We start from the raw sequence: 10,593 nt of genomic DNA, 5'->3' as shown, positions 1-10,593 counted from the left end.
CCCCCCGCATCCCCCTCTCCCATGTCCTCCCGGAACCGCCAGTCCATTGTTCTCTCCTCCAGATTTGCTTGTCCAACTGAAAGTCTTTACAGGCGTAGAAAACCCCATCTTTCAACCTCAGAGCGACTGGTGGTTTCAAACTACACACTTTGCAGATCAAAGCCCAATTTGTAACTGCTACCCCACCAGGGCTCTCACCTATGCAGTCATAAATTACTGTTTATTATTACTGCTATCGCAGGATTGTGCATATAACAGTCTTTATCCTGTTGCTGTGTATTCTGGACCACCTCACAGTTCTTTGCTTTGTCCTGCTCAGTGTGCTGACTCCCCGGGGTGTGTTGTGTGCTGCCTCTCCTCTCACAGCTCATACCTGTCGACCCTGGTCCTGCTGTCGGTTAGACACTGAGCAAGCTTGGCAGTTCAGGCCCATGGCAGAAAGATGGACTTATCTGCTCCTGCACAGATTTACAGTCTCAGAAACCCCACCGAGGGACACTAAGAGTCAGAATCAATTCGACGGTGGAGGGACGATCCCTAGTACCAACCCAAGAAAGTTTCTTTCTGTGCACAGATATCTTCATTTTTGATAAGTCAGTCCTTGTGAGACTGACTTGTTTCACTCCACAAACCGTGTTGTTAGCCGCTTCCCCGATGCAGCATTATTCTCTAACGCCGCGTGGTCCTCCATCGCGTGTCCCCGCCTGTGTGTGTCCATCCTCTGATGGGCACTGCAGGCTGTTCCATCTTGTTGCCACTGTGAGTAACTGACACAGGCATGGAGAGTATCAATTCGTGTTGCTGGTCACAGGACGGCTCCGCTTCTCACTTCCTAAAGAAGTACCCTCCATGCACGGTCTCACTGTCCGTCTCGGAGCCCCCTCTCCTCACCCTCACCAGCACTTGCCGTTTTCTGCTTTTCTTTGGATCGTTGCTGCAAGTATCTTTGCCGAGTCAGACGATACCGGCTTGCTTTGATTTCCATCTTTTTAATGGCTAATAAAGGACCCCACGTGGCACTGTCAGGTAAGCTTTGGAACGCTAACTGCCAGATCAGCGGTTCAAATCCCCTAACCACTCCATGGGAGGACGAGGAAGCTACCTGCTCCCGTAAAGACTGACAGCCTTGGGATATCATCTAGGGTTGCTGCGAGGCAGAATGGATCAGATGGGAGTGGGTTTGGTTTGCTGGTTGGTGGCTAACGATCACGAGAGTCCCTTCAAGCATGTGTTGGCGTCCTGAATGTCTTCTTTGGGGACGGGTCTACTGGTGACCTATGCCCACCGTGTAGGTGAATTACTTGTCTTTTTAGGGTTGAGGTGTTGAAAGTTTTTATATATCTTGGAGATTAGAGCCTGGCCAGATGTGACTGTGTATGTGAAAGTGTTTTCCCCAGTCTGTAAGTTCCCGTCACTCTTTGGGGAAAGTCTTTAGAGGCACACAAGTACTTCATTTCAGAGGGCTGAGCGAACGAGTTTCTCTTCCACAGTTTCTAACGTTGAAGTTACTGTATGCCAGAAATTTGGGTCCCTAAGTTTGTCCTTCAAAGGTGGCATGGCAGGTTCTGCATTGAGCTGCTACTTGCAAGGTTAGCAGTTCAGACCCACCAGTTGCTCCTCAGGAGAAAGATGAGGCTTTCTGCTCTCATAAAATTTTAAAGTCATTTTGTTACTTTAAAGGCAACTCAACCATGGGGGTGAGGGGTGTTCTAAAATTGATATTGCAATAAGTGTACAATGCTCCTTGATATGATTAAATGATTGACGTGTATGCTATGTAAATTATGAGCTGATGAGACTGTTTATATAAGAAAAAGTCTCTGAAGCCCAAGGGGGCAGCTCTACTCTGTCCTATGAGACTGCTACGAGCCAGAGCTGACGGATGAAGCTGGGCATGGGTTGAAGTCAGTCCCCGTGGCACCTTGCTGGCACTGTCCAGTAAGCACTGGCCTGCAGCTGTCAGCTGCTCCGCAGAGGAGGACGAAGCTGTCTGCTCCTGTCAAGAGTGACAACCGCAGAATTCCACAGGTAGGCTTGCTGTGAATGGGCATCTTCTATGACCTTTGTAATTTCAGGTTGTACATTGAGATCCCTGTTCCATTTGGGCTAGTTTTTAGTACCTGGTGTGATGTATGGACAAGGTTGTACATTGAGATCCTTGTTCCATTTGGGCTAGTTTTTAGTACCTAGTGTGATGTATGGACCCTGCTTTATTTCCCTATAAATAGATACTCAGTTTTGCAAGCACCACTTGTTAAAGAGAATAGCTCTTCCCCATCTAGTGGATTCCAGCCTTTCGTGGATCACTGTGTTTGAAGTAAAAGGCTACTGGTCTGCTTCAGACAGAAATCTTGCCTGGCTGCAAAAAGAAACCAAACAAAACCAAAACAAAACCAAAAAACAACTCCAAGACCAGTGTCATCCTCGAGTCAAAGTGAACGCTCCCAAATGGCCAATTTCCACACAGGCCTAGAGCGCCACCTGCTGGTTCCCCCAAATGAACAACATTTCCAAGGATCTCACACTAACCTGAGTGCTACGGCAGCTGATGCCTGGTCAAGAAGCTTCCCTCCTCACCAACGAAATAAACTCCTTACCTGGCTCTCTCCCTGACTCTGGACTAGAGACAGGGGCATGCCCAAACCTCTTTTACAAGTCTCTAATTCAATCAGTCTGAAATGATCCACAGCAGAACTGTAGGTCACCCCTTACTCCGAATGGAGCCAAGGTGGTGGTGGTTACATGTTGAGCTGCCAACCGCAAGGTCGGCAGTTCAAATCCACCAGCCCACTCTGCAGAGAAAGACAAGCCTTTCTACTCCCACACAGAGTTACAGCCTCAGAAACCCACAGTAGCAGGTCCACCTTGTCCTATATGCTCCCTATGTGTTGGAATCAGCTCGATATTGGGCGGAGAATTTTATTCCCAACAAATGGCTTTCGAGGTTACAACCCAAAGCTTGGGGTATTGGCCAGGGTCCTTACAACTTGGTAGATCCCAGCTTAAATTTGTCCCTAGCCCTCTAAATCTGGAAAGAGCTCTGCTCAGCTGCTCGTCCACACTTTTGTCCTAACATCTTAGTCTGTCACCAACTGAGAAAGGGCTCCTTAATCACTCTCTGTCGATATGGATAACCTAGGATGTGACCACACACAGCCAGGGGCATGAACGAGACGGGCTGCGACAGTTTCCCTTCCCTAAGCACAGACAGCCTCTAGACTCCCCGCTCCCCTGGCCCCGGAATCCTGCCTTGCATCCCTTCCTCCGAACCACTCGGAACCTGGACAGGGTGCCTCCCGTGGAGCAGTGACTCTGCTCTCTGTGTAGGGCCAAGAGCCACCAGGCAGCGAAGGTCTTTAACCCCAAAGCCGTGCTGCAGCCCATGTCCCCAGAGGGAGGTGCCACCAGGCTCCTCATGCTCCAGCAGTGCACCAGGTACAAGCAACTGAAGCCCATGCGGGTCCTAACTTTTCCCAGGAAGTCCGGCGTTGAGCGGGACTAGCACTGGCCTGGGGAGCTGGCTCTGCATGCCCAGCTGGACTGCTATCTAGCTGTGTTCATTCAGGTTTTGGGAATGCATGGAGGCCCTGGGGGCCAGACCCGCGGCTAGGCACGGAGGATATAGGGATGGCTGACACACAGACGTGCTGTGCTGAGTAACCTGCACAGTTCCCTCTGACGGGCAGTGCTGAGGTCTTACAAGCAGCCAGGCAGCCCTGGCGGGTCGTCTGTGCCTGTGTGGCTATGACCTGGCCGGGCGTCAGTCCCCACCCCTCTAAAACAGCTGACAATGCACCAGCTACCTTGTGCAGCCACAGCGGGAGGCGTCCAGAGTCGCTCTGCAGGGCGTCCTTCTGCTGGACGGCGGCCCAGCAGTACGAGTCCACGAAGGAGGCCTGGCGCCAGGAGAATGAAGTTGGGGAGAAACAGCTTATTTGTGTACCTGGGAAGGTAAACAACAGATTGTTCCGAATCAATGAAAACACCGTTGTCTGGGCCCTTCCCCACCCGCCCAGGTCGCCGTCCCTCCCGCATGCCTGTAGGTCCAGGGCACCGAGACAGGCCATTGCGTCAATCCGACTCACAGCAACCCGACAGAACAGGGCAGAACTGCCCTTGTGGGTTTCCAAGACTTTACTCCTTGATAGGAGTCGAAAGTCTCATCTTTCTCCCCGGGGGGCAGCTGGTGGTTTCGAACTGCTGACCTTCCGACTAGCAGCCTAACTTGTACCCCACTATGCCACCAGGACCATGGCAATGGGCAGGGACATTCACCGAAGGCAGAAGGAGAACCAACAACCCCCCAAATGTAAAGCAACACCAAGTCTGGAAGAGCTTTCTGGCCAGCACTGGTTTAGAGGGTGGCTGGGTCCCGGGAGAGACGACCTCCAAGAAGGGAAGTCACCATGCAGAAAAAGGGAGAGGAAAAGAACCAGAGCCGAAACAAAGCCAGCACAAACGCCTTAGGGAAAGGGGAGTCCTTTTCGTCTGAGGTCAGCGCAGGAGAAAGAAAGGGTGAATGGAGGGGCGGGTGGGGAGGAGTGGTGCTAATGCAGATGAGAAATGAGAGTCCTTTCGGAACCAAGAGCTTTGAGCCAGAGCGGGCATCTGGTAACTGGCCAAATCAGCGGTCTCCCGTCTCCTCTAAGTCTGCATCTGGAAGGCCGGCACCCAGACATGGAGATGCACCGGTCCGCAGGACAGGGATCGCGAGACCTGTGTCTCCTCCAGGAGCCGCTGAAAATTGCCCTCCTGGAGAGGACAGCTGGGAGGCAGAGGTCTCTATGGAAACAGAAGGCAGTACCACTCTGCAGATGCTGCCATTACCCATTTCGATTGTGTAGGGAGGGTGAGCATCACGAGAAGCCAGGTTATTAGAACAAAGTGTTCTGTGTTGAGGGAGGACTTGAGTAGACGCCCAATGTCTGTCTGCTTCCTTGATGCTTAACATATAAATATATGTACATAGATCTATTTACCTGTTATTATATAAAAATATATTTACATATGTACATGCCTGGATGTAGACCTCTATAAATGCCCTTTGCATTCTACTTCTTGCCTCTATTTCCTTTTACTTTCCTCTTGTCCCACTATCATGGCTGGCGCTCATTCGGGTTTCAGTAGTTCCTCTCGGTTACATTACCCTTGATCAAACCCTACCAGGCCCCCTACACCGTCCTCGCCATCGATTTTAGATCACTTGTTGTTCCCTTGTCCCTGGGTTTGTTAACACCCACTTCCTTCCCCCCCCCATGTCTCCCCAGAACCGTGGGTCCCATTGTTTTCCCCTCCATACTGTTTATCCCACCTATCTGATCTAGAAAACACGCAGAAACAATAATGTGCACAAAAACAAGGCAGAGCAAAACAAACAACAAAAAATTAAAAATCCAAACAACAACACCACCCAAAAAAATAATAAATCTTGTGTTTTTAAGGGTTGTAAAGAAAAACAAGAATATAAAAAGGTCATCATAAAACTTGTAAAACCTATTTTCTACCTGGCCCTGCTTAAGTGGTAAAAAGACTGGGCCTTGCCCTTAGACCCCGTGCCCAGTGTTTGTATTGGGGTTTCATTGTGTAGGCAGGACTGATGGGATGCCTGGCACGGGACACGGGTGGGTCTTGCTGGCATAGCCAGTGCCCCTCCCCCTGTTAACGCTGACTGCCAGGGGCAGTGCGAAGGGCTCAGTAGGAGAAACAGACACACCCTATCGCTAGGGAAGGCCCAAGGGGTGCGAGGCTGCCTCCCAGGACCAGAACTGGAGAGCTGACTTAGGATGCGCTCTGTCTGTACTACTCACACTGTGGGGGCTGTGTGGGGAAATGAGGGCTGCCAGGGCCAGGGTGGGCTCTTTGCCTCCTGTCCAAGAGGGAGACACAATTTCTGCCCTGAACCCCGCAGGTCCTATTGGTCACGGTGCTCCTGTGACCCTGTGAGTCAGGGGGCAGGAGAGCCAGCTGGTCTGTCCCACAAGTTCTCTTTCTGAAGAGTACAATTCCCATAAATTTTTGGAGCCCCTTCATACATAGAAGCTTCCTATAATGCTGCACAGACATGCAGAGAGGCAAACGTTTTACACAATCTTTCCTCCAGCGACAATAAGCTCCCAGCACAGCCATATTCACCACCAGACTTCCTTTACACAGTTACACAAGTCCCTGCCCTGAACTCCGCAAACTGTCCACGTGGAGAAACAGCTGCCAAGAAACTCCGGAGAGAGAATATCTAAGTGTTACTGGGATGAAGGTGAGACAAAGCGTATTGCTAGAAAATCACAGGAAACCTCTATCAGACAGAAACAACACAATGGGGAGCCCCTGTTCCTTGAAAAATCCGACCCCTGGGTCTACACACTTCTGAACCGATGCTCCCCTCTTCCTAACCCTTCTGCAAAGAACTCTGCCCTCTTCGACGTTCACCAGAGCAGCGGCAGTGGCTGCTCCAGGGCACAAATGCTCCCCCTTCCAAATGTTCTATGAGCATCTGGTACAGAAAGATATCAAAGGGCAAGACTAGCTTTATAAAATGGATGGAGTAAGGCTTCCCAACAACATTCTCCTAGTACAGCCCTTGCTCCCCTTGAAGAACAAGTGGGTCCGTCGTCATGATGGGGGGGAATCCTGTGTACGTTTCCTGGCCCTTCTCTCGCCTATGTAATTTTTGATTTTTAGAAAACTTCTACACGATAAAACCCCATGATCATTGTACCCCTCAAGAAAAATCTATTAAGGTGAGCCCTTTGTGACCCCAATCAATAGTGGCCAATCACATTCTGGGCTGACCTCTATGTCTTGAATTTCACTAGCCTAGCAGATCTCTCAGAATTCAGTTTTGAGGGGACCTTTTTAAATGTGTGCTAAGGAGACTAATACAAACATACCCCTTATCTGCAACCATCCACTGAGCACAAAGGCATGTTTAAGCATGTTTGACTTGGGATAAACCCATGCATGTAGGCACTAGAACTCTACCAGAAATGTTTTTTGACTTACAAGTGTAGGTCCCACAGGTTACAAAAGAGTTATAGTATGACCTCCTTTAACCCTCACAACCAAATCAAGAAAGATGCTGCTTCCATTCTGTGCAGCAGGAAACAAAGCAGTCCCCTACCCAAATTAGTCAGTGGTAGCACCAGGATTTCAATCCATATTCAACTCCCCCTCTCTTTCACACTCCTCTCAGGGCAAATCACTCTTCCCAAGCCCAGCACTGGGGAAGCCACACGGGAGAATGTCCCAGGAGCCAGGGCTATGGAATGGGTGCTTGGGGTAGCTGTTCACCCCAGGTGGGCAGGGGTGAGAGGACTCCAAGGAAGAGCCAAGGATCTAATGCAGAAAAACAACCAGATCATCACGTCCCAGGGATGAGCTTAGTCCAGAAACAAGAAATGAAAGCAAAAAGTCAAGAGCCAGGCAGGGGAGAAACCAAATGGGCATGGGGTGGAGGTGGGGGGGGCAAAGCAAGAGGGCTGCAGGTGCCCAGCACAAGCTGCAGTGTGCAGCCCAGTGCCTTCTCCAGGGAGACAGAGGAGGCTTTCTGCTCGGAACCCCCAGGGACAGTTCCAGTCTGTCCCATGGGGTTGAAATATGAGTCAGAATCAGTAAGTTTGATTTTTAGCTCAGTCTGGCTAAAAGGCATGGGGGCCAGGTAGCGTTTCCATCCCCAACTATATAGCTCTTTACTTTTCAACAAGACAAACAAAAAACTAGCAATTGCTGTTGAGTTGAGTCTAACTCCTGGTAACTCCATTTGTTGCAGGATAGACTTACACTCCAATTGGTCCAATAGAATAATGGATAACATAAACATCCGTCTCCATAACCTGAAAAAGTAGATGATGCTCGACTACCACTAGATGGTGCCCAGCTACCACTACCAACTGTTCTGGACAGAATCACATTAGAAGGTCCAGGATAAGAGTGAGAGAAGATGTGATAAAAAAAACCCAAAACAAAAAACTGACAATGCTAAAAAAGACCACACTTAGCGGTTGGATAGATATTGGTAGGACCCTGTGCTAGTCTAGGTACTTTAGAGAAACAAATGTATAAAAGAGAGTTTTATAGAAAGGTTAAGTGTGCATCAAGAAAACATCCCAACCCAGTGCTGTCCAAGCCCACAAGCCCAACATTAACCCATATGTCCAACACCAATCCTCAAAGTCCTCCTCCATCTCATAAAACAGACGCAACGATGCCGACTGCAGGAGGAAAGCCAAGTCAGTGAATGTGTAAGCATCTCAGTGCTGGCAGGGGTCTCCACACAGCTGCTCCAGCACCCAGGGCTGCATTCGGGTAGGTCCATGTGGCTTTTCCTTGGGGATGTCTTGTAGGAAGTCAGCCTTGCAAGCTGAATCAGGGAACTGCTAAGGCAGCTGCACCCTGGTCCGACCATTGCAAAGCAAGAGACTCGAGAACTAGAAAGGCGAGGTTCAATGAGCCATTTATCCCTCCACTTTTCAATTAACCCCACGTGTTTATTGGCCAGGTTGGCACAATAAACTACCTCAGACGCCAAACACCATGGTCCTTTACCCTTGGGGCCTGGAACTGATCTCATCTCCACAGGAGAATAATCAACCATTCAAGACCAAGGACAACCTTCAGAGGTTAGGGAAGGAAGAGGAATAAAGATGCAGGAAGTGCAACAGGTGATGGTAGGCAGAAAGGATGGCAGGGATGTGTGAAATCAGAAGGTGCATGAATTGCTGTAGAACTATGATCTGTCCTGTAAACCTTCACCAAATTCATAATAAAAAGCTTGAAATAATTAAATGATTTACACGAGGAGCAAAGAACTCCAAGTTTGGTACTAAGGAGGGCTTAGGAAGCTTTATGTCTTGGCCTAAACACAATGGAAGATCATGAGGAAGACAAGTGCTCACTGGGCCTTGTGAAAGCCACCACAGTATCTGTAAAGGAAGCAGCCCACACCGCAGAGGCCCCTGCCCACCCTGTGCTGGCTGGCCTGGAGCCCAGGGCTACCTTAGTCCTGCAGGCTTCCTGAGCAGGCGGCCCCACAGCCCGCAGGGCAGTCTAGACCTGGGCCAGTCTGTGGACCACAGTGGAGAGGCAGAGAATAATGCAGCCTCCCAGAAAACAGAACCTTACCCATCCACAAGCAGCTTCTAAATGACATCACAATGTGCACGGCTCGTGGCCCTGGGTCACACCTCACCTAGTTTTGCGTGCCTACCTGCCTACTCTCTTCCCATTTCTAACTGTGGTGAAATAGATGAACTACAATGTTTTTCGTTTTCATCACTTGGAAGTGTCCAGTAATAAAATGCACGGGAGTCCTGGGCTGGGGGGGGAGGGGAGGGGGGAGACAGGGGAGGGCAATGGTTAATGCGCTCAGTGGTTTCAACTCACCAGCTGCTCCACGGGAGAAAGGTGAGGCAGTCTGTGTCCATCAAGATTACAGCCTTGGAAACCTCATGGAACAGCCTTCCCTGCCCCACCGCCTCCCTTTGCAGTGGGGTGGGCTAGACCCCGATGGGCTTCCTTCTGTTTCATTACATTCAGCACGCCGGACAATCAGCACTAGCCCCTTTCCAGGGTCTTGCCTCATCACAGACAGAGACACAGACACTGCACCCATCCTCCCCCACGCCCCGAGATTCACTAGGAACCTCTTCTTTCAAGGTGTGTCTTATTCGAGCTATGGCACACAAGGGAGGTCACATCATACATGTCCTGTGTAGCTGGCTTATTTCACGCAGCACAATGACCTTAAGGCTCATCCGTGTTGTGACACGGATCAGAATTTTCTTTCTCCTTGTGGGAATAGTCCGTTGGGTGCATACATCTACATGAACATGTATATGAACAAGCACATACTCAGACAAACACGCCGTATTTTGTTTCTCCACCTTTTGATGGACTGCTGGGTTGCTTCCATCTTTTGTGAAGAATCCTGCAAGGAATCCTGGTGTCCAGGTGGCAGTTTGAGTGCCTGCTTTCAGGTCTCTGGAGCGTACACATAGCAGTGGGACTGCGAGGTCATGCGGGAAGTGTGTGGGACTTTTTGATCTCCCATTCTGTAAAGAACCTTGTGGTGGTGGTTGTCCAGAGGCAACACTATTGCTTTTCAAGGGAGCACAGGCAGGTTGGCAGGGATGACCTGCACCTGTAGAGGTGTCTTCAAGGATGCCTCTTGGGACCAATACATCCCCCACCCCCCACCCCCGCCCTTAAAGGGTGCTCTGTAGGGTGCAGTTCTGTAGGCCTGTGAGGTAACATAGGAAGTAGGCATCCTGACGCGTTAGGGAAACCCATCAAAACCACAGCTCGAATCAAAACGGAAAACAGAGGGCACAGCTGGCAGGATTGTACAGAAACTTTCAAATGCAACTTTGCAGCAGAGTGGCGGCCATAGTGAGGGGATGGAATGGAAGAGCTGTCAGGCGTAAGGCATTAACCTGGCTCTTGTGTTCTGTCCTCATTTTAAGGATGAGCAAAAGAAGGCAGCAAGACGTCATGGCTAATTGGGTGTAAGGTGGGCTATCAATCCAAGTCTCCATAGTAGGCCTCTAAACAAGAAACGGAAGTTTAAAGATCCAGATTCCTGAAGAATGTTGGGTCGGG

General features: G+C 50.0%; 1 protein-coding gene across 1 annotated transcript in view; it reads right to left on the bottom strand.

The window, feature by feature from the left end:
- The window catches only part of PANX1 (pannexin 1), a 45,545-nt gene that overhangs the window by 12,730 nt on the left and 22,222 nt on the right, over positions 1-10,593 (bottom strand). The window contains exon 3 of the mRNA XM_013006255.3: positions 3,804-3,943. Within this exon, the coding sequence (XP_012861709.2) occupies positions 3,804-3,943 (140 nt within the window). The remainder of the gene's footprint in view (positions 1-3,803; positions 3,944-10,593) is intronic.

Source organism: Echinops telfairi, unplaced genomic scaffold (genome assembly GCF_000313985.2).
Source record: "Echinops telfairi isolate 266 unplaced genomic scaffold, ASM31398v2 ScPeMD7_7421;HRSCAF=8459, whole genome shotgun sequence".
Classification (NCBI taxonomy): Eukaryota; Metazoa; Chordata; class Mammalia; order Afrosoricida; family Tenrecidae; genus Echinops; species Echinops telfairi.
The sequence above is the reverse complement of the archived record's forward strand: the minus strand, read 5'-3'. Positions and strand labels throughout refer to the sequence as shown.